This window comes from Panthera leo, chromosome D4 (assembly GCF_018350215.1).
Source record: "Panthera leo isolate Ple1 chromosome D4, P.leo_Ple1_pat1.1, whole genome shotgun sequence".
NCBI classification, from domain to species: Eukaryota; Metazoa; Chordata; class Mammalia; order Carnivora; family Felidae; genus Panthera; species Panthera leo.
This window is the reverse complement of record NC_056691.1, coordinates 85550851-85575051: the sequence shown is the minus strand read 5'-3', so window position 1 is coordinate 85575051 and position 24201 is coordinate 85550851. Positions and strand designations below refer to the sequence as shown.

Sequence of the window (24201 nt, the reverse complement as noted above, 5' to 3'; positions counted from 1 at the left end):
ACGATGTATATGATACAGCCCCTACCTCGGAGGCCTGCAGGGGCTCAGTGACATAATGCTTGGCAGGCATGTAGCAGGGTATCTAACACGGGGCAAGCGCTAAACCCTCAGACAGCAACCCTTTTCCCCTCCAGCCTATAAGTGACTCCAGGGCCAGCCTGAGCTGGCCGAGGCTTGCGTTTTGGTGGTGGAAGAAAGGAAGGAAGGGAGGGATGGAGGGAGGAAAGAACTGAGGGAGGAGGGATCCAACTGGTTCGAGGGCCTGTGCCCAATACCCTGGGGACACGGGCATGGCTGCCCCCAGCCACGCTGAGGTCCATACATGTCCCCGAGCTGTCAGTCCACAGGGCTGGGTGAACCAGTGGCAGGTTCACTGCTCCGCAGGCTTTCTGAAGCCATGGGCAAGCAGACACTCTGAGCCCCAACACAGGCAGATGCCTCGAGACACTGAGTGATGCTCTGGATGACAGTCACGGTCTCCACTGGGCTCTGGAGCTTTCCGCAAGGGAGGCACCAACCGAGCTTGGCAAACTTTCTGGAATCCAACCATTGCTGCCCTGCACTTCCCTGTATGCCTCCTCCATTGGCTCCTGAGCCAGTGATCCCTGTCACCAGGACACAGGCCGTGCTGCCGCAGCCGGGACCGCTCCCCCGCCCCTCCCCGGCTCTCCCCGAGCCTGTGCCAGCCTGAGGAGAGGCCGCCAGCCAGGGATACCAAGAGCACGCATCAGATGGACAAGGCGGCCCCCAGTAGCCAAGCAGTCCCAGCAGCCCTGGAGCCCACGGTGGGGGGGGCTTGCTCAGTCACCCACTTGTTTCCCAGGCTGTGGCTCTTCCGGTGTCTCGGGACAGGGGGTGTGGGGAGGCTGCCAGCAACAGACGCGTCGGGACAGGTGGGCCGCCGGCTGAACCTCGCGGAACTGGAGCCAGTGGAGGGGCCTGTGAACAGGAGAGAGAGAGAGTGATGGCGGTGGGGGTGAAGCTGGGCTGGGGAAGCCCAGAGGAGGTGGCTCCGGGCGGGGTCAGGTACCTGGCCTGGCTGCTGTAGTGGGGCCAGGTTCACACAGGCCTGGTGGCTTTCTACTCGGGAGACACTGAGCCCTCACTGGCAGTATAACTAGCCTCTGAACCGACTGTTAAGGTGCCCAGCGTCCTGCTCTGCACGGTGCCCCCTGACCAGGCAGTGCCATCAACTAACACGGGGGAGGGAGAATGTGCGGATGGAGATGGGGTGGATGTGGGGACAGGCAGCCTGGCCTGGTTTCCCCGTGGCAACACGTATCCAGGGCCACCAGTTGGGTGACGGGATTGGGACTTCACGGCCCATCTTCTGAGTCCGAGTCCAGTGACCTGGCCCTGTGTCCTTCTCTGCCTGCTCACTCAACCAAAAATGGAAGGAGGGCTTCTCAGAGGAGGCGGGGGATTTACCGAGGTAGGGCAGGGCTAGGGAGGCAGGGGTTGAGACCCCAGGCCTATCAGTTACTGCCTGGGGACCTTGGACAGGTTACTTAACTTGTTCCCTGAGCCTCGGGTTCCTCATCTGAAAAGTGGCAGTAACTTAACTCACCTTGCAGGTGGCTGGGAGGTCACAAGGTCATGTACCTAGAATTTCACAGGTGGCACTTCTACTTGTTACATTCTGACAACTGTTACCATGTCCTTCTCAGCCCTATGCGCGGGGTCACTGGAAGGTCATGAGAGCCGGGAGCCAGGGCCACCGACCACACTGAGTGCCGGATGCAGAGACTGAGGCAGAATCCTTCATGTCCGTGGCTAGATTTTGAGGGCCGTGGCCCCGACCACTATTGTACTTTCATTTCTGTGGCTTGGGAAGAGACAACTTTAAGGGAGGTGACCGCAGGTGCTAGCCTAGCCACAGCTGCCGGGGACAAACACTGGACATAGGAACCAGGGCTTCCACAAAGGAGCTCGACCATATCAAACGCACACGTGGAGACACTTTTCTGGAGAGGCTGTGAGGCCCGAGGTCCATCTGGGGCTTCAGATCTTCCACCCCAAGACGCCATAGATGCACAAGGGACCGAGGGGTTCCCTGGTTCTCCAGCATGCTTGGATCATCCTCATAAAGTCCAAACTAAGGAGCCCTGTTCCCAGCCTGTCGCCACAGGAAGTCTAGGTCCCTTCTGGCCCTCCGGAAGGTTCATGAGGCAGGAACTCACATCACCCGGAGCGCGGGCTTCCGGCTCCCAGCTGTTGGGTTCTCACCCCTGCCTCTCTTCCACACCCCCACCGTGCACACACACCTCCTCCCTCAGATCCCTGCGCCCCACCACCAATCCCTCTCTCCTCAAGCCCCCTCCCTTTCGAGAGACACCACTCTCCACCTCCACGAGAAAACTGTGGCTGTCAGCTCCAGCCTTGCAACTGTCACATGTGCTCCATCCACACGTGCCTTCCTGTAGGGCCTGGGGCTCGGGCACTCCTCTCCTCCCCGGTCCTGCCTGTCCCCTCTGAGAATTCACACCATCACCTCCTTTCTTTCCGGCCCCTTCCACAGCCTTTAAATACATCGTCGTCTCCCATTTTCTGTGGAATACAGGCCCTTGGCCCCGTGTTCCTCCTGGCCAGTCGCATTTCCTCAGAGGACTGTGCTCCTCGTAGCTCTGCCTGTGCCCTCACACCTTCTCCCTACAGCCTGCGGCATCCGGTGCTAGTGGCCCCTCCTCGCAACGCCTTGCGTCCCGGCTGTCTGTGCTGTCTCACTCCCGCCTCTCCCTGTGCCTCTTGGTCACTGCCACTCTGTCTCCTCTGTGGGCTCCTTATCCTCCACCTGGCTCTCGTGTTGGTGTTTTCTACGCAGACTTCCCTCTTTGGGTCTGGTTTTGGCTCTTAAATTTGTCCCACAGCCCTCTTTTCTGAACCCGAGACCAATACACCCAGGATGCTTCTGTCTGAACATTCCTAAGGTACCCTGAGTTCTGCTCCGTGAAGGTCACACCCGGAACCTCCTCCTGTATTTCCAACCATGGACACTCAGTCATCTGGCCTGGAGTGTGGGGTCGTCTTGGCCTCTCCCAGACGGTGACCGGCCTCTCCTCTTCTTACCCCCTCTTTACTTGCCAGACACGATCACCGAGGCCCCTAGATTCTGCACATCCCCTCCATACTCATCTCTCCGGTCACCACGTGGGCTGGGTCCCCACACGACCTTCTTCTACCTCCTGACGGATCCTCTGAAATCCAACCCCTGTACAGCTTCGTGAGTGTTTGAAAAAATGAAAAGCTGGGCACATCAATTCTGAGCTCGAAACTGCCAGCGGTGTGGTGTTCAACTCTCCCTGACCACTGCCTGGTCACTTCAGCTGGTCTTAATGTCCTGATGGAAGAATAAAGGGAAGAAGTCTCCAGGACAGTTGTCAAGAAGGGCAGTACAGGCCTTGCCCTACCAGATATCAGAACAACACACAAAATGGTAGGACTGCACCCAGTTTGGTGTTGGGGCAGGGACGGAGAAACAGTTCGGTAAATTAGAAGGGAGAGCCCAGACTCGCTTCATGATGGTGGGTCAGTGGGGCAGGGAGGGTCTTTTCAGTACACGGCGCTAGAACCATCGGGCTCCGTGGGGAGAAAGACAAAATTGGGGTCCTCCCACCTTATGTTACACAAGCGGATTCACACCATGAATGTAAAAAAGCAAAAATGTGAAACTACTGGGGAAAAAAACATAAGAGATGATGTCGATGACCTTGGGGAAAGAAACAAAAAGCATAAGACCTAAAGTACAAAAAAAACCAAAACAAAACTGAATTGATTGCATTAAAATTAAACATTTCTGCACCAAAACAAACAAATGAAAGTCAGCAAAATCAATGTTAAAAGGCAAGTTGTACTCTGGGAGGAGGGATCATGTCACCCACACCCCCAGCAAAGGATTCGTGTTGAGATATATAAAGGACTTCAAATATCAGTTAGAAAGAGGCAAACCACACAGAGAAAATGGGTAAAGGACACAAACGGGAAATTCACAAAAGAGGAAAACCCCACGTGACCAATAAGTACAAGGAGAGATGCTTAACCTCACCGGTGATCATGGGAATGCAAATTGTATAGTAACGGTGAGAAAAAGTGTTTTTACCTTAGTAGGTTGTCAAAAATTAATTAGCCCAACAACATCAAGTGGTGGCTAGGATGTGGGAAAATGGGCTCTTAGGGTGCCAAATATTTGGAAAGCTATTAGCCTGGCGAGTGAAGGTGAAGATGCTATGCCTTTGTGACCAGGCGATTCTGGTTCTAGGTATCCCCCAGATTTCCCCCAGGAAACCCCTGCACGTAGTATACACACAAGGAGACACATTTATGAGGATGCTCTATGTAGCATTGTGTATAACAGCAAAAAGGTGGAAACAGTCTACATGCCCCTCAGGAGGGAAATGGATAAATGAGCTGTGGTTTATTCACCCAACAAATTCTACAGAGCAGAAAACAGCGAAGAAACTGAATTTAAACTGAATTTATACGTATCCATACAGATTACGTCCTAGAAGCATAAGCTCAGTGGAAAAGTGGAAGGTGCAAAACAATGTTTACACTGAGGCATGATGCCAGTTTTGTAAACACTGTAACACATACAAAACAACAGTATAATATAAAAAGCCTACACAGGAATAACATAAATTGGTCTCGGGAGAGTAGATACCTCTATGGGGAAGAAAGAGGAAGCATAGGGTAAGAGGGATTTCTGCTCTATCTGTAGTGTTATTTTACTTAAAAAAATATAAAATATGGCTAAATGCTAATTTCTGTTAAATATGGATAGTGGGCACAATGGGTACTCTCTACATGTTCAATATTTCATCATTTAAAATGAGAATATTTTATTTTATTTTTAAATTTTTTTTTTAATGTTTATTTATTTTTGAGAGATACAGAGACAGAATGCGAGTGGGTTAGGGGCAGAGAGAGAGGGAGACACAGAATCAGAAGCAGGCTCCAGGCTCCGAAACATCAGCCCAGAGCCCGACGTGGGGCTCGAACTCACGAGTTGTGAGATCATGACCTGAGCCGAAGTCAACGCTCAACCGACTGAGCCACCCAGGCGCCCCTAAAATGAGAATATTTTAAAAACACATGGATGGGGTGCCTGGGTGGCTCAGTCGGTTGAGCCTCTGACTTCAGCTTAGGTCATGATCTCACGGTTCGTGAGTTCGAGCCCCGCGTCGGGCTCTGGGCTGACGGCTCAGAGCCTGGAGCCTGCTTCGGATTCTGTGTCTCCCTCTCTCTCTGACCCTCCCCATTCATGCTCTGTCTCTGTCTCAAAAATAAACATTAAAAAAATTTTAAAAGGGGCGCCTGGGTGGCGCAGTCGGTTAAGCGTCCGACTTCAGCCAGGTCACGATCTTGCGGTCCGTGAGTCCGTGAGTTCGAGCCCCGCGTCAGGCTCTGGGCTGATGGCTCGGAGCCTGGAGCCTGTTTCCGATTCTGTGTCTCCCTCTCTCTCTGCCCCTCCCCCGCTCATGCTGTGTCTCTCTCTGTCCCAAAAATAAATAAAAAACGTTGAAAAAAAAAAATTAAAAAAAAAAAAAAAATTTTAAAAATAAATAAAAACACATGGATGCCTACTATGTGCCAGGGGCTGTGCTGGGATCTTCCATTTGCCCTCCAGATTCGTCCTGCACCCTTTTCCACCCTGTGCCATTAACTGGGAGCTGGGCTTGGGGCCTCGGTCAGTGGGCTCCCTTCCCTCTGGCTCCTCGTTGGATCAGGCCTATGGGGAGCCGTGGCCAGAGACTGGGGGAAGGGAGGAGAGAGGCTAAGGCACCATTTCCTCCAGACTCCCCTTCAGGGTCACCCCTGAGAGGCGGCAGTTTCCCCAAGTCCTCTCTACTCTGGTTTTCATAACCGCTGTCTCCCTGCACTCCTGTTCTGGCGCTGGGGTGCTGTGATGTCCTTAGGGTTCCTTAAACCCGCCGGCCCCTTTCTGAAAAATTCCTCTGATCACCCCACTGGATTGTGCCATCTGTGTCCTGCTGAGGCCCTGTGGTGCTTTCACATTTAACCCACACAACAGCTCTCTGAGGTCTGTACATTAGCCTTAATTCACAAATGGGGAAGCAGCAGCTCAGGAGGTTAAGCTTCAAGGGCAGGGAGCTGGTTGGCTAGGCAATCAGGTTCAAGTCTAGGCCTTGTGAATCCATGGAGCGGACACCTGGGACCACCTGCCCGCCACCCCCTCCAGGAATCCCCCTTCCCACCACTGATAGAGTCACAGGGGAGCCAACTCCAGACCGCTGTGGCCTTGCTCCTGGATCCGGATAGGGATAGACACCTTTCCCGAGGATTTTTCAGATGTGAGCCTAGAACATGTCTGAGGACAATCACTTTTTGCGGCTGTGCAAGAGAACCTAGACGTTGCCAATGGCCATGTTTCCTGCTTGTGGAAAAGAGTCCTGTTTTAGTCGTTCCCGCGGCCCTGGGCCGCGTCCTTCCTTCCCTGGCTGCTCAGCCCTTCCTGGACCCCATAAGCCAAAGGTTCCCCTTTTGGTTGAGGCAGCCAGCGTCTGTCTCATTGTCTGCAGCCCAAGGAACCTGACCCCGAGGCCCCGCCACACCACACCGCCTCCTAGAGGGCTGCCTGGGTGGCCTAGCCTGGTAGCAGGACGCAGGGGAGGCTGCTGGAGGTCCCAACTGCAGCCCGCACAGGACATCTCAAAAACAGACTCTGGCAGACCATGATAACGAAGCCGGAGAGGCGGGGCCCGCACCTCACCGGATCCGGTCCTCGGAAGGCCCTGGAGGAGTGTGCGGAGGTACCGGACGGGTAACTACGCTTCGTGTGCGCGTGCGTTTTCCTGGCGAGGAGTTCCACTCTGCCAGCAGCTCTGTCAACCTGGGAGTGTATCTGAAGCATCTGCAGAGTGTGTGAGAAATGGGGTTTCTTGGGCCCGTCCTGGAGGTTCTCATCCCACTGGCTCTCCAGGTGACTGGCACGTGCGCCCCGGAAGACCTTCTGCTCAATCTCTGTCCTGGACGAAGCGTCTCTTGTGGCTGCTCCGGAGACGAAGGGGAAGAACGGAAGCCCTCCTGCTCTGTTTTCGTTTGGCACTATTGCTCAATGAACGAGTCCGTGCGGAGGGTGGAATTCGCCTTGTTTATCAGTGGCATGGACGTGGAATCACACCGCCTGAGTCACTCTGGCTCCCACCCTGGGTTCAGAAAGTATTTTGTAAAGGTCAGTTCGCGCACTGCTCCTCCCCTGGAGTTTTAACTGGAATTTGACTCCCAGTGTTGTTGTAGTAAATGATAACGGTGATAATTAAGGTGGAGCGTTTCACCCCCGGCACCGTGCCGCGTGGGCGTGCTGCCCTCCACGCACGGGTGGCGGGTTCATAGGTGAGAAAGCCAGGGCTTACACAGTTGCCATGGGCTGCTGGGGGGTGGGAGGCTCGCAGTTCAAAGGTCAGGTACTGGTGAAAACCTGAGGCAGAAGAAACAGTGACACGTCTGAGGTGATCTGATAAGCGGGAGGCACTTCCTTCAGGAACTCTGTTGGGTAAGGTCCAATTGCTACTGTTGTAGGTGAAGGTGGAGAGGACCAACATCTATTATGCACCAGCTGTGTGCCAGGCTTGTACGAAAACTCCAACGCGGACTCCTATGCAGTTGGTAATTTTACAATTGCCGTTAAAAAAAATTTTTTTAAAGGTTTATTCATTTTTCAGAGACAGACAGAGACAGAACATGAGGCAGGGAGGGGCAGAGAGAGAGGGAGACACAGACTCTGAAGCAGGCTCCAGGCTCTGACCTGTCAGCACAGAGCCCGACGTGGGGCTCGAACCCATGAACTGTGAGATCATGACCTGAGCTGAAGTCAGATGCCTAACCGACTGAGCCACCCAGGCGCCCCTACAATTGCCATTTTAAAGGGACGTCCCAAGGCATGTAAGGTCACGCGCTGGGGGGGTGCTGGCTTTGTTCCCTCAGCTGCCCATGCGTGCTGTGCCGTGCCTAGAGAGCTGACTCTCCGAGCCTCTTCTGGGAACTTCCTTGGCTTTCCCCGCTCACTCCCTTTTTCACCTGCCTCCAGATGGTTCCTGCATCCTGGCTCTGATCTGCATGTTCCAGCTCTCCTACGCTTCCGGACTCGCCCTCGGTTTCTTCCGCTCGGCTCCGGATTCTCCCTCCAGGACGAGGCCCAGATCCGCCTCCTTCTTCTTGCTGCTTTGGACGGCCTTGGGAGGCATGCCTGGCCTCAGATGGCCCTCAGCCGGGTTGAGGAAAGGGTGGGAGGCCCAAGCAGAAGAGGCTATGATCTCCCTGGGCCCAGAGTCCAAGCTGATACTGCTCCTAATTAATGCCCTGGGTCTCAGCCACTCCCACCCCCTGGTTGTTGACCAATAGCCTGGTCTGACGCTAAAGCCGAAGAATTTCCATTCAGTTGGGACCTAGGGTTAGGGGGTGGGGGGGGGGGGCTTCTCTGCCAGTAAGTGACATTCTCTGCTACTGAAAGGCCTCACGTTCCTGTCCCACTAAGCCTGGGGTGGCCACCACGTGACAGCACCAGGGAACACGTGTCTTCCGGGACCATTTCTGAGCTGAGCAGCTGGCAAGTTTGTTTCTCCATGTCCCCTGGGGCAAGGGCAGGGGTGGGGGCAGTGATAATGAACTGGGGTTCTGGCCTCGCTGTGCGGAGCGTGGTCCCCGCTGCCCAGCCCGATATGGCACGGACAGCTGGAAAAACTGACCATGTGGCTTGACTATCTCAGAGGATTGCTCTATTTTTCCTCCGCATAATTTTTCCATGAATAATCTTTAAAGCTCTTTAAGTGGCTGTTTCTTTAGCAGTTTTATTGGAACATATGAGAACTGACAGTCTCTGTGGGGAACGAGATATCATGTTGAAAAAAAAAATCTGGTTTTCATTACATTTCTCTCAAGAAACCAACAGGCTGCCCAACAGACCACTCATTGATTGGAAGAGAAAAGAGCACAGGGCCTTCTAATAATGGCTCTGCAGAAGACAGGAGTGAGGGTGATGAATGGTCCTAGCTAAGAACTCAGAGTCTGGAGGCAGGCAGACCTGGGCTCCCGTGCTATCTGCCACTTGCAGGCTGAGTGAGCGACCTTGGGAGAGCCACCTCGCACCTCTCCACCTGATTCTACATCTGCAACACAGGAACAGTGGTCTGACCTGGCAGCCTCCCTGTAAGGGGGAAATGATCCAGCATCCGTCCCTCCTTCCTGCAGCAAACATTTCCTGACCCTGGGCCAGCCCTGAGCCAGGGGCTGGTCAGCCACGTTGGATTAGAGGGCTGACGCTCTGCTTTCATGGGGTTTACAGTCAGGTGGGGGAGAAAGACAAGCAAGCGGAAAATTACACCCAGGAGGGACACGTGCTTCGATAGGAGAAAAAGAAATAATAATCGTGGTAATAGCAAAAACTACACCGACAGAGTAACTACCACGGCGATAATGGAGGTGGTAATGCAACACCCGACCTTCCTTGTGCATCTACAGGCGCCACACACTGTGCTAAATGCTTTGTACACAGGATCCCATTTAAAGGCCTTGCGGCAACACTGCCTCCCAGGAGCTGTTGTCAGCTCAGCGCTGTGAGGTGGGACCTGAGGTCAGAAGGGTTAGGGAGCTTGCCTGGGCAAGCAGCTGGTGACCAGTGGAGCCATCTGAGTGCTTCTGAGAACGCGGGAAGGTCGGAGAGGAGCCGAGGGTCTGACATCCAGGCTGAGCCCGAGAGATGCAGCTGAGGCCTATGCAGCAGGAGCAGCAAGAGCAAAGACCGTGGAACCTACTAGAGAAACTGCAGGGAGCCACCCTGGCGGAAGAGCTGAGGGCGGGACCGTGTATGGGGGGCGGATGGTGGCTGCGGTGGAGGGGGGGAGGCGTGGGGGTGGGGGGGCACCTGAGGAGCTTGGAGTTTAAGGAGGGGAAGGTGTCGAGATTTTTAGGAGGGGCGGTGATGTGCTCAGAATCGCACCCTAGAAAGCTCACTCTGGCTGGAGAAGCACGTGGTGGCAGCCCCAACGACAGGCCGGGAAGGAGAAAGAGGAGGAGGGGGGGTCTAGGGGGTCTAGGGGGATCAGCAGGGGTGTGGTGGGAGGGGGGCTTGGGGCAGCGTAGGTGGATGCTAGTGCCGTTCACTTAGGGAGCAGGCTCGGGGGACCGACGAGAAGTTCAGGTCGGGACTGATGCGAAGGGGCCACTGGGGGAGTGTTCAGGAGACAGACCGCGCCGGGGACAGACGTGTCCAGCCAGGGGAGTGTGGAGCCCCGGGAGTGGGCGAATTATCCAGAGTTGCAAGCTCGGTGAGACGAGGGAAGGCCTGGGACAGAACCAGTGTTTGTGGGACGAGAAGAGACAACCTAAAAAGGAACTTGTGTAGAACCAGGGTCGACAGAACAACTCTTTGAGAAAAGCGTCATTTTAGATGCAGGAGGAGAGTGATCTCAGGCTTCACTTGTAATTCTAATGGAAGGCGTCAGAGGCGACGCGCGGTTTTCAGGCCAGCGGCCCTGACTTTGGCTGCCACTTCTTCCCGCTCCGAGGTGCCTGGTGCAGGCAGCACCCATCTCTGGGGCTGGAACACACAGCAGCGGCTGCCTTCCCTCGGGTGTGGGTCTCCAGGGGGAGCAAGCTGGAGGGGCCTGGCCTGCCACCTCAGTCGGCCGGCCAGCGCCAAGAGCCAGCGTCCCCCTCTGCCCACCCATGTGGACCCAGCAGACAGTCGTGACACACCTCAGAAACGGCCTTCTGCTCCGCCAGATGTTTCCCTCGGGAGAAGGGAGAGATGGAGGAAAGAGCCGCTGACCTTCTCCCTTCCTCAGGGGCTAAAGGAGCGGCAGCAAGGGGTTCCAGGAAGACGCAGGCCCAGTGCTGACGACACGCATGTCCTGCGTCCTCAGAGAGGGCAGCGACCCTGCGTCCTCAGAGAGGGCCAGGCCCTCCGGTCACTCGCTCTCCCGTGGCCTGCACTTGCCTTCAGCGCCCATCCACTTGTCACTAAGGAATGAGATGCGACTTCCTGTTGACCAGAGTCTCCCACCAGCACCAGCTCGGGGAGGCAGGGGCTGCGGGACTCGAGTGTAGCCGGTGCTCTGGCTACAGACGGGCTGGCTCTGCCGAGGGGGACGGGGAGCCTTGTTCCCACGGCTTTCCGGCAGCAACTGGGGCCCTGGCCCGGTCGGCATTGCCCAGGTTAAGCAGCCTGGCAGCCAGGCTGCCGCTCGCGGGGTGCTTTCCGAGTCTTGCACACTGTAAGTTAACGGGAGGCAGCTGTGGCAGAGGGGACTTGGAGTCACGAGACTCGAGTTCCAGTCCAGCCTCCGCCTGGGCTGCCGGGAGCTTGGGGTCCGGCCTCCTCGGCCCCCGAGCCTCTCCGGGTTGGAGAAGGGGAGTGACCACGGCCGGACGTGGAGCTCCCGACAGTGCCGCCGGGCCATGCGGTTCACGGGGCGGACTTGCTCCCAGCTTGAAGAGGGTTCTGCGCCTCCCGGCCTCTTTACTGTGTGTGCCGCGAGCCCTGTTCCCATAGCAGGGACTTGGGCCCTCTCCGGGGCTGCCAGAGCCCTGTGGCACCCGGGGACATGGGGGTCCTCTGCACAGAAAGCCTTCTCTGGCCAGATTTCACGGTCGGGCCTCGGCGCTGGTCACTTTCACATTCACATTCACACACGTTCTTTGTTTCTCATACATGCAGCTCTCCCGGGTCCTTGCTGTGAGCCAAGATCTGGCTCACCGTCATTCAGAATGCCCCGGTCCATTTCTTTCTGAAAAATCACATTGGATCCCCCTTCAGCGGTGGTGAGGTCCAAATGCTTTCTCCCTGGGGTCAGGGCAGGGAATGCAGGGGAAGCCGCCGGTGCCGTGTGCGGCACGGTGGGGGGAGGAGGGGGGCTGGGCCACAGTGGGGCAGCAGAGTCGGACAGAAGCGGGCTTGTGTCTCTGCTCCTCTGCTTGACCTTGACATAGCAGGCCACGAGGTGAGAGACGAGGAACGGAGATGTGAACTTCCAGAGCGAAGAGGCGGGCACTGGCTTCTCAGCTCTTGAGCCCCTCGCCCATTCTGAAGATCTATGAAAGCTAACAGAGGAGGCTGTGGAAGGGAGAGTCCCCAGCCCTGCCCACGGGGTGCTCTCTTCTTCTGCTCACTACTCTACGGTGCAGGCCGACGTCCCCACAGACCGCTCGGGGAACTTGGAATACGTCCTCAGCAGTTGGGAGACCCAGGGGACTCCTAGTGCCTTGCTCAGTCATGGGAGCCAACACGGCCCCAGCCACACCAGGGTCAGCTGCATGTGCAAGTCTGTCAGGACAAGGATGGCTGTGGCCTCCCACCAACCAAGGGCTCGCAGGGACCCAAGCAGCAAGGAGCTGGCAGTGGACACAGACTGAGGGGCCATGGAAGGGGCTGCAGAGGCCCCAGAATGGATTTGCATCTGTCTAGGTCAAGGGACCTGTGGCATCCCACGGAAGTGCTCACCTGAGGAAGCATCGACGAACTGACTGTCACCTGGAGGCCCCAAGACAGCAGTGCCCGCCGCTAAGACCATGTCCTTTGTGGCAGGCCCTGAGCTTAGCAAGCCAACAGAGATAGAGAAAGGCCTGGTGGGGAGAAGGGCCAAGCACCCCCAACCCTGGCCATGAGAGGTCAGGCCTCATGCCCCCAGCTAGGGGGAGCAAAGAAGATTTAATGGCAAATCAGATTCGCAGCTGTGACTCTCACACAGACCCAGCCTTCTAAGAACCAAGCGGGGAGAGTGTGTGACCCAAAAATGTCTCTAAGAAAGGCACAGATGTGCCAGGGTTGTCACCCAGGGCCGTGATGACTGCACAGACACCGGGAGACATAGGGAGAGACCTGTGCCTGAGGGGGGTGGGCCGGCTGGAGAAGGGGGCACAGCCGCACACTTTTGATTGCTGTACCGCACAGACACCGGCAGCAATGGGGACAGAGCCCAGAGCAATCCGGGACCTGCAAGCACATCCTGGTTGTCCCATGCATGGGACATGTCCATGTCCCATGCAGGAAGGGCATGGGCATGTCCCATGCATGGGCAATCACCAGTCCAGACCCCTGGGCTTAGCGGCTGGCTCTGCTCCTTCCTGCCCCAGCACCTCTCCCTACGGAATACGGATATCAGCCTTCACCTCACAGGGTAGGCGTGGGGGTCCTGAATGAGCACAGGCAGTGCTGACAACAGTGTCTGGCAGCGAGTACAAGCTCAGTGCGCGCTAGCTGCCGCCGCCACCACCATCATCGTCGTCGTCGTCGTCGTTGTCGTCGTCGTCATCATCGAGCCTCTGTTCCCCCACCGCGAACTAGCTGGCGTGGTGGTTTTAACATACGTCCACAAATTCTTGACGTGGTTCCTGTTGAGCGGTAGGGTCTCTGGCCCCTCTCCTTGGACCAGGGTGGACCTTGACCGACAGAGTGTAGTAGAAGCGAGGCTACGTGACTTCCGAGGCGGGTCACACGGACGCCATCATGCAGCTTCCACCCAGCTCTTGGGACGTTTGCCTTGGGGGAACACTGCCGTGTAGGAGTCTGACCACTCTGAGCCTGCCATACGCTAAGGAAGCCCAGGCCACGTGGGAGGCCACGTGTACACACGCGTTCTGTCCCGGCCGTGGCCCGTCAACAGCCAGCATCACGCACATCCAGATGATTCCAGCACCTAGCCGTTGAGTCCCTCTCAACCTTCGACTTTCTGGCAGAGGCCCCAGATATTGTGAAGCAGAGACAAGCCCTCCTGGCTGTGTCCCGTCCTATTTCCTGATCCACAATACCTGTGCATGTAACAAAATGATGGTTTTGTGACACTAGGTTCCAGGGTGGCTGGTTATACAGCAGCGGTACCCGGCACAGCTGGTGACTGGTGAGTTGGACTTGAGGTGAGGGCCCTCTGGCTCCCCGTCCCCTGCTCTGCGTCATGCTGTCCCCCCATCGGGACAGCATCGCGGCCCACCCTATGAGGGCCAGGAGCCAGAAATCCTGAGTGGTGAGCGTGTGCCAGGCGCTGTGCTAAGGGCTCTTCTGGCACAGCCTCAGCCCCACGAAGTAAGCCTGCGTGAAGTATTTATTCCTACCGCTGTTTCGCCAACAAGAAAACTGAGGCTCAGAGGGATTAAGCCGATCGCCCGAGGTCCCACAGCTAAGAAGTGCTGGAGCTGGGCTTTGAACTCAGGTCTGCCCGACTCCGAAGCAGGGCTTTTACCCAAGAGGCAATAAAACAAGGAAGACACGAAGGTATGTCGAGAGCAGTTCTGAAGGTGCGCGTAGAAAAGGCCGAGGCCCGCGCTCAGGTTTTCCATGGCCCTGCTTTGCTGCCAAGGACTCTTAGAAAACCTGTCAGTTGGTTCAGCCACGTGGGGGCGGGGCTAACAGAATCTGGAAATGTCTTCATCGGTTCCAAGGCACACACAAACATTACTTGCCCTCTCTGGGGGTCAACGTTCTTTATGATTTTTGCTCTCCAGGAAAATATTAGTTCATTTATATAAACGAAACATTACATATAGGGGGATGGGGATTGAAAACGTGGCATTCCTGGCCCTTTTTCCTCCCAGCCCAGAAACTGAGACGGTTTCTCCATTTCCGTTCTCACAGTCTATTTGCTGGTGTGGAGCTGCCGGCACAGTCACTGCCAGGGGTGGAGACGGGGCAGCCGTCTGTGGGGCGCAGGGGTTCTCACAGACACAGAGGGCACAGCATCAGCTCCGGGCCACGCTGGCACTAACCACGGCCTCCGAGAGACCCACGACCGGCTGTTCCCAATGCTAGAGTTAGCGGGTCTCATTGCCTGAGGGGGGTGGGCTGGCTAGAGAAGTGGGCACAGCCGCACAGAAGGGTCAGGGAGCCCACCGGCCATCTCGGTCGTGCTCACGCTGGCCTCCTCGGGCTCCTTCCTGAACCACGCCCTGTGCCCTCACGGCTTCTGCTGCTTGTCTCCTCTGCTAAAGCCTAAGCTCCATGCGGGCAGGTCTCTGCCTCGTTCCACTGGGTACCTGGCTCACTGCAAGCGTCTGGCTCACAGCAGGCCCTTGGCACGTACGTCCGGAGTGCAAAAGCCAATGAATGCATCTTGGGGCCTCTCCTTGGCAGGTGTGGGGGCGGGTGCCTGACTGCTGGAAAGGGAGCCCAGAGCTGTAGCTTGAACCCCCATCCTGAGGAGCTGAGGGAGGCAGCGTTCCTCCCATTCCTGGGACTGCAAGAGGCACATTCCTGTCCTTGGGCCTGGTCGGGCTCCTGCCACGCAGCCCGGTCTGACTGCCAGAGTGGGGACGGCATCCTGGGAGCTGCCCCTCTGGTCCCGCCCTCCACAGGACCCCTCAGCTGTCCCAGGCCACAGCAGCCTCTCTGTCCTGGGAGAGGCTTCGAGGCTGTGGGTGGGAAGCCAGGACCACTGAGTGCATCGGAAGCCTTCCAGACGCTCCCAGGCTCTCTGGTGATCAATGAAAACCTTAACATCCTGCTTCTAGGGTAGGAGCCAGGGCTTTGGAAAACTGGTGGAAAACACGCCTGTGAGCCGCTCTCGCACCACCGTGTGAAAACTGCCACGTCAGCACTTCCCTGGAAGGGAGTGCGGAGTCAGCAGTCAGCGGCCGGAGCTGCTTCCCAGAGCCCTGTGCCCGCAGGGGCCCGGCCAGCAGCTCAGAGATCCTGCCTGAAGGAGACCCGAGGGCAGGCGAGCAGCTCAGAGATCCTGCCTGAAGGAGACCCGAGGGCAGGCGAGCAGCTCAGAGATCCTGCCTGAAGGAGACCCGAGGGCAGGTGAGCAGCTCAGAGATCCTGCCTGAAGGAGACCATAGGGCAGGCGAGCAGCTCAGAGATCCTGCCTGAAGGAGATCCGAGGGCAGGCGAGGCGCCCGGGGGCCAGGCTCCGGGGACCCTGGCCGTGGTCCCTACCTCAGGGGGCCCTCAGTGCGGTGGGGAAGGCAGATAGGGGACAAATGTGCATAGGTAACGGTGTCCTTCCCGCAGAGGGAAGAGCTGTGGAGAAGCACAGACCATCCCTGCAAGAGTGTGCAACACTGGGTTGGCAAACTTTCTGTAAAAAGCCAGATGGTGAATATTTTAGGCTTTGGAGGCCATAGGGTCTCTGTCCCAACTACTCAGCTCGGCCACTGTCAGGGAAGCAGACACAGACAATGTCAACGGATGGGTGTGGTGTGCTCACATACAAAAACGGGCGGGCTGGCCTCGGCCACCGCCTGCCAGCCCCGGTGTTAACTGTTAACAGCCCTGACCCCCAGCTTGGGAGGGCAGGAGGGCGGAGTCCGTTGGGAGAAAGTATCCCTGAGGCAGCAGTGTTTCACTAAAACCTGGAGGCTGATTCGGTGACAGAGGCACAATCATAATACCCACGACCATCACACCATCCTAATAACACTACCCTTGATGCGAGTGCTCGGTGTGTCAGGCACTGTGTTTCACACACGGGTTCTCAACACGTTCCCACAACAACCCTGTGAGAGAGACACGACAACGCCCACTTTACAGATGGAGAAACCGAGGCTTGGCGGGTGTGCCGGCTATTCTGTGTGCCCCTCAGATGCCGAGTCCTCCTCAGCTCAGCAATCGCTGGAGTGGGTGACACTTTTGCTGTCCCAGGTCCCTCAGCCGAGGGTGCTGGGGTCTCCCCGTTCTTTTTGCAATTCCCATTTCACCTTCGCTAGAGTCTCTTCGTGTGAGCCGGGCCAGGGGGCGGGGGTGGGGGGGGCAATCTGTTCCCTGCGGGGATTCGCACTGGTGGTTGGTTGATTTGCTGGATTCTGGCCTCTACGGCTAATAAACAACAGAGCCAGAGGGAGGTGATGGTGGCTGTAACAGGAGGGTCTGGCGAACCTCAATGAAGCTGGGCCAGGGGCTGGGTCTTGGCTCCTGGGCACTTGTTTCTAAAGTTCATTTATTTATTTTGAAAGAGAGAGAGGGAGAGGGAGAGAGAGTGAAAAGGAAGGAAAGAAAGAGAAAGGGGGAGGGGCAGAGAGAGAGAGAGAGAGAGAGAGAGAATCCCAAGAAGGCTCTGTCCTGTCTGCACAGAGCCCAACGCAGGGCTTGAACTCACGAACAGTGGGATCATGACCTGAGCCGAAACCAAGAGTTGGATGCTTAACCCACTGAGCTACCCAGGTGCCCCCGGCCCTCCCCACCGGCACCGGTTTTCATCATAGACAGGGGTCAAAAGTCAATGCAGCTCCTCCTTTCCTGCCTGGGGCTCAGTGAGAGGCCCAGCTCCTGAGGCCCGCAATTAGCAGTTAGTTCTCTGAGCCTGGCTCCTGGTCTACAGCCTCCGGCCTAGCAGGGGGAGCCACTGATGCTCAGTGCAGACCTGGGCGGGGGGGGGCCGGGGCAGGGGCGGTGGGGGAGCTGGGCTCTTCTTTTGGGAGGAGGTGTGAGGCAGGTGCCCTGATAACAAGCAGCCTGCAGGCCGAGTGGCTGATGCTCGGGAGGTGAGGCTGGCAGCTAAGGCTGCCCGCGCTGCAGGTGGGTGTGTGCAGGGTGCTGGGGAGGGGGAGGCTCTCTGAAGACCAGGCGTGAGGCTACGGCAACGAGACCCGCTTGTGCTCTAGGCCAGTGCTCACCAAAGGCCCACCCGGAGCCTCGGCCTGCTGCTTCCTCCCTTCCATTCATTCATCTGTGAACCCTGTGAGGGCTGAGCATCTGTGGAGCACAAGCCTTATGAGGGGAGCTGGAGACTCAACAGGAACTAAGTGAGGCCCAGTGACCAAAGAGAACAATTACAAACTAGGGTGTCCTAAAGAAACAAAGAGCTGAAATAAAGTCTCTCTGAGCTTAGAACGACGAGCAAGAGCAGACCATGGAAATATGAGGGAAAAGGCATTCCAGGCACGTGCGAGGAGCCTGGCTGGGGAACTTCCCAGAGGCCTTGCTTCTCTCAAGCAGAGATGAGACTTGAGTTTGACCTGTGGCCGGAGAGAGTCCCCGGAGAGAGGCAGAGCTGACCCCTCAAGCCAAGGCTAAGGCCCCCTCTCTGCCATCTCTCTTGTGGGCCATGCCTTACCCCCTAGCGGCTTTTGCACCCCATCTCCCCTGCTAAAGCCTAAGCTCCGTGTGGGCAGGTCGTCACCTCGCTCCACTGGGTGCCTGGCTCACAGCAGACCCTCCCACCTCTCCCTGCTCAATGGCTCGTGCACATAGGGAGAGAAAAGGAGGCATGGGCCAGGCGCCGCAGGGGAGGAAGTAATGGAATCACACAGCAGGAAGGAGCACTAGGAGACGAATCCTCGGGCACCGTCCAGAGGGTGGAAAGATAAAGTGTGGCTGTGGGGACTTCTTGACACCTGGGGAAGGCCAGAGACTTGGCTGATCCTGTTAGGGCACGTTAACCAGAAAAGGCGGCAGAGGCCTCGTCCTCAAACTAATCTGAACAAGACTCAGGGGCAGAACGCTTTTCGATTCAAGCCCACTCTCTGCTCCGACTTTGGCATCACCTCCTGAAGACACAGTCTCAAATGGTTAGTGTTTCCTCCTGTTCCTTCTATGGCCCTAAACAATTGTTTCGAGTCCTGTTCTTATTTCCCACATCCCTCTGATGGGAACCCTGTCCCCATCCCCCTGATCACTAGGGACACTGTGTATGTCCCAGTATGTGATAAAGCTGATGCTACAGGAAGGTGAGCCCTCTGTGTCTGGTGGCACCAAATACCCAGCACCTGTGTATCCCTCCAGGGCAGTCAACCTGCACCGGGGCAGCAGGCCCGATGATAAGTGTCCAGGTGACTCAGAGAAGATCCTAGAGGTTTCCCTACCCTGTGCATGTTCCCAGCCTGGGATCCCGATCTGGCCTCTCTTGGGGCTGTTGGGTCCCAGGCTCTTCCAGGGAGCCCCAGCCCAGAGGAGTCCCACAGGGGCCCCATGGATTAGGAGCCCGGAAGGCTGATGTGCGAGGGCTACGGGACTGCGGAGTCTGCCAACCTACACCTGTGCTCTTGACCCACAGTCAGGGCCAGCCCCGGCAGCCATGCCTGGGCTACCAGCGGTGTGTCCCCACTCGAGGTGGCTACGATACCTGCAAGATCTTCCTTGGAAGAGACCAGTCTCGGAGAGCTGCTTCCTGGTTCGATTCTGAGTGACAGTCTGGAAGGGAAGATTTTTACAAGATCAGAGAGGCTCTGGGGTGTCAGAGGGGGACTGATCACATGTGTGTTCGGAGTCGGGAGACGGGACTGTTGCCAAGGGCTACAGTCTCGGAGCCCAGGAGTACTTTGGGGTCTGCTCCAGATCTCGGCCACTTCCCTGTGTGGTTCCCCAGGGCATTTCCATGACCCAGAAACAACGGTTAAGGAAGATACAGTCAAAAGAGTCATCGTGGCTCAGTATCTGTTGGGCACAAATGTGTTCGTTCTCAAGACAAGCCCCTGGACTCGGTACGTTTATTGTCCCCAGCTACTAGATGAGGAAACTGAGGAACAGCAAGGCTCGGCGGCTTTCCCAAATCTGTGGGGTGGCAAGGGGAGGGCAGGCAACCAAAGCCAGGACTGTCTGACCTGAAATCAGAGTTTCTAATCATCACACTGCACCCCCTCTTGGACACCCCCAGGCAGGCACAAGGCAATGGATGCACCATGAGGACTGGCACCTCAACGTTGTTATTTTTAAAGCACTGATTAAGAACTTCTGGGTGAAGATGGCAGAGTGAAGCCAGATGCCAGACGCCACGCCCCCACCAACAAAACCAACAAATAGTTATACAGGCTTAGGGGTAGAAGAACTTACCAGATGCAACTCAGCAAGAAAAGGGGCATGAACTGAAGCCATGAACTTCAGAAACTTGCAGCCAAGGAAAGAAAAAGGATTGTAGAGTTTGACCAAGAGGCGTAACGCAGCACGGCTCCTATCCTGCCCTCCGAGGCTTCTCGGTAGGTGTTGGCGAGAAGCGGATGAAATGGGTGGACGGCATGTGGACACGCTGACGGAAATGAAGGCTCCGCTGAGGGGGCGATTTGACACCTGAGGGCATCCAGGACTGCCCACCTGGGTGGCTCAGTCGGTTAGGCGTCCGACTTCAGCTCAGGTCATGATCACGCGGCTCATAAGCTCGAGTCCTGCGTCAGGCTCTGTGCTGACAGCTCAGGGCCTGGACTCTGCTTCCGATTCTGTGTCTCCCTCTCTCTCTGCCCCTCCCCCACTCATGTTCTGTCTCTCTCAAAAATAAATAAACATTTGAAACCTGAGGGCATGGGATACAGTCCCCTACAAGGTGGAGGAAACCTTAATGCAGGCCTTTTAATAGAGCCCGGTATCTAAAACACAACTGTGTGCTCCCTGTGCCTCCTTGGAGCCTGAGCCCTGTGTTCCCCCAGGCTACCGAAGAAGAGAAAGACTTTAAGAACCTTGACCTAACAGCACAGCAGGAGGAAAAGCCAGCCCATCTCACACACATGGGAGCAGGGTCAGATGTCACCTCCCTCCATCAGAGCCATGGAATACCCAGATGGAGCTTCTCAAAATGCGAGCAAGCAAAAAGAATTGGTGTGGCAAGCTAGCAAATGTCCTCTCACACAAAAAAGGAGAGAGAATAGAGTAGAGCACTGCCCAGATTGCTTGGCCCAGGAGGCAGCCCCGAGGAACACAAGGAAATTCCCCCAAGTGCTTTGAGCAGAACAGCTTATTCAGAACATGGGTTGAATAAAGCAAGACCTGAAAAATGAGATGGCACAAAGGAGTTAGATGAAAAGGGAGCCTGGGGTCCTAGGGGACCAATCAAGGACCAAATGAATAGATCATCTGGGTGTCTGTCAATGAAAAGACAGAGATTATTATAGCCACTAGAAAGAAGCTGGGGACATGGAAAGCAGACAGCACCCAACGTATGGATGCCCGGAGTCCTTGAAAGAGGAAAGCCAAGAAATGGCACAGAAGAAGTCAAAGATAACCCAAAGAATCACTCTGAATTGAAAAAAGAGCACGCCAGGTTCCAGGGAAATTTGGTACAGAACCCTCGGAGCCATTCCTGTTGTTGTGCTTTTGAACTTCAAGGAATCCTTTACCCACCAGGCAGATAAAACAAGTCACTTGCAAGAGGAAAAGGATCAGACTGGCTCAGACTTCTCTACAGAAGAAGGGTCTGCGAGTCCTGGGGGAGAGACGCAAAGGCGTGCGGCCCAGCAAGGGGAGGCCTGGTCACCTGCGGATGTTTTCACGGGGGGAAATCAGAGCATGTGGGACTTGCGAAAACCTGCTTCGTGATGAAATGCAGCTAAATAAGGGAGTCATTAAAACAAAGACTCCAGGAATGGGAAAACTGTGGAAGAACACAGGTGGTAAGAATTGAATCTGTTTAGAAACACTAACCAGTAGGAATTATGGTTCCTGAACATGATGTGTATGTTATAAACTTGGACTGTGTAGTAATAATAATACAACTAACAAAAAATTGGATGATGGTGAAGGGGAGGTGAAGGGGGGAGAGGACTGATGTTCTCATCTTTCCTAACCAGTCAACTGACCTTGTGCACGGCAGAGACCCAGTGAAAACAGAACTCACTGACTCAAGCGTCTTCATGTTTTTCCTGACCTCTCTTGTTAATTTTAGAAGACCCTTTTAGGAAATTATATCTCTTGTGCTGAAGAAATATTTATTTGAAGAGCAAGCAATTCCTTACATTTTATTTCAGTTTCTGGTTAAGTTAAAATACTTTCAATTAAAAATAGCAAGTGTAGCATGGTCCAATTTTAATAAATTCTATCATTCCATCCATCTGTCCATCCTCTCTATGTCTATCTGCACTTCCTGTGCATAAAAAAATGTCCAAAATTTTGTTCACTTAATGCTAAAGGTCATGTTTTCTAGGTAGTAGGAATTTGGGTAAATGTTCTTAAATAAAATGAAATAGATGAAGAGTCAAGAAAAACAAAGCACTGTTTGGGCCCCTTGGCCCAGTGTCTCCAAAGCAGATGGGGACAAGGTGTTAGAAATGCTTGGTCGGGGTACCTGGGTGGCTCAGTCGGTTGAGCACCTGACTCTTGATTCTGGCTCAGGTCATAATCTCACAGTTTGTGAGTTTGAGCCCTGCATCGGGCTCCGTGTAGACAGCGCGGAGCCTGCCTGGGATTCTCTCTCGGCCTCTCCCCGTGTTCTCACACTCTCTCTCAAAATAAGTAAATAAAATAAAAAATAAAATAAAATAAAATAAAATAAATAAAATACAACAAAATAAAGAAATGCTTTGTCATCAGGTAATAATGAAGCCACTGCGTCCTTTCGGATGGGGAGCAAGTTTGGGGCATGAGTTGGGCCATGGAGTGTGGGTTCCTCACGTAGAATCACAAGCCCTGCATGTCCTGTGTCACCCAGAGCCAGGGCCTCCCTGGGGAGGGACCCTCTCAGTGGTCTGGGCCCTGGGGGTGAGAGTGCAGGCTTCTTCCCTTGGCTTGCCCACTTGGACCACAACAAAGGGCCTTTGTAACATCCAGGCTGACTGTTGTTTAGCAGTAAGTGCTGGGGGTGTTCAATGTCCTTCAGAATGGAAGGAGTAATTACTCACAACCTACAGCTTGTCCAAGGATTATCTCATGGTCAGAAGTATTTATAGACCATTTTTCTCCTTAAAGGATATTAGTGTTAATGAAAAACTGCTGTCTCTTTAATTGTACTGCCGGCACATGAATGGAAAATATTAGCCCAGAACCTAAATGGGAATAATTTCACACTCCAGGGTACTCTTTTTAGGAACAGCAAATGCTTTGTAAGTAAAATGAGCTTAACTGGTGGCAAACATAATTTTAATGGTCATCTCTCGCCTTCATCTGTTGTTGTTAATGATTATGTGATAGATCAAAATTTCGTATTACACTCTGCTTTAGTAAAATATTATACCATAACAACTAAAGACATTATTATGTCTATGCTCCCAAAGATGGCTAATTATTAGAACCACCTAGGGAGCTTTGAGAAAATACAAATTTCCAGGCTCTACCACAAACATATGGTTGGTTATAAAGCTTCCCAGGTGACTCTGATTCACAGCCAGGGCTGAGAACGACTACTGTAGATGTGGCCAGATGTGGAGCTGTTTGAACAGCTGTCCCCAAGGCTCTAGTGAGCAAATCAGGAGTGACCTGGGAGTGTCCCTAGTGACCACGGTTCTCTACAGTTTTCAGTGATTTTGGTGAAGACCAAGTAACCAAACTGGCCAAATTTTCAGACATGAAACTGGAAGAGATTAAAACAAAAAACAAAAAACAAAAAACAAAAACGCATTGACTAACGGGATCCGAAGGAACACGGCATGCTAGAAGCAGCCAATAAGATGAGATTTGAAAGAATCCACTGGAAAGTTGACAATTCAGGGGAAATGATCAGTTACAAGATGGCTGAGCCTTGTCTTGATAGATCAGGTCGTACGAAAAGCACTGAGGCTCATAGTTGGCCTCAAGCTGAAAATGAGCCAAGAGGATGTCCAATCAATGTGGCAGACAGAGTTGATACGAAAAATCCTCCTTCTCCCTCTAAATACATAGACATGCTGGGTAAGTTCCCAGGTGGCACAAATGAAGACAGAACTGAAAGCCAGAGTGGGGTGAGTGGAGGATGAGAGCAAAGGACCCACAGGGGTGTTCAGGGACCCGAGTCTACTCCAAAGGGCTGCACGGGAGGGAGACGGGGCCTCGGCCAGTCCCGGATGGCGAGAGTCCTGCAGAAAGCCGGGGCCACGGGGAGCTGCCTCATCCATGAGACAGGCTCTTGGAGGACTCTGTTTGCCAGCCAGCAAACAGAGTATGTATGGCTGGATGTATGGCTAGGATGCTGTCCTTCCAGCCAGCACTGTGAAGGGGGGAGTCACTCGCGAGAATCCGGAGCACAGGGCCTGCGCCATGGAGTCTAAGTTCCCATCACCCAGGCGATGTGGGTAAGCCAGGCTGAGAAGTTCACAGAACACCTTCCTCAGAACATGGAGCCTGGGTGGCTGGGGCAGAGCTAAGTGGGAGGAGATGCTCAGACCGCACCGCTTCGGCCTCTGTGGGGCCAGAGGTCACACGACGTGCCTGTGCCTGAGTGTGCGGGCGTGGTGCTGCCGGAGTGAGGTAGCGACATCACCAGCCAATCGCTGGTCCCCAAGGGCCGGGCCAGGGGGCGGGCACTTACTTGTAGTTGTCGTCCTCCACAAACTTCTGGAGCTCTTCGATGTAGCGTACAGACTTCAGGTACTTCTGCACGTGGGGCAGGGTTGTGAGGTGATCTGCAAAACACGGATGCAACCCAG

General features: G+C 55.0%; 1 protein-coding gene across 9 annotated transcripts in view; it reads right to left on the bottom strand.

Annotated features, from left to right (window-relative positions):
* The window catches only part of RALGPS1 (Ral GEF with PH domain and SH3 binding motif 1), a 269628-nt gene that overhangs the window by 23525 nt on the left and 221902 nt on the right, over positions 1-24201 (bottom strand). For all 9 annotated transcript variants that reach the window (XM_042914070.1, XM_042914073.1, XM_042914074.1 and 6 more), the window contains 3 exons: positions 24084-24177; positions 19005-19072; positions 813-939 (listed from right to left, as the gene is read on the bottom strand). In XM_042914070.1, coding sequence (XP_042770004.1) covers positions 813-939; positions 19005-19072; positions 24084-24177 — 289 coding nt within the window. The remainder of the gene's footprint in view (positions 1-812; positions 940-19004; positions 19073-24083; positions 24178-24201) is intronic.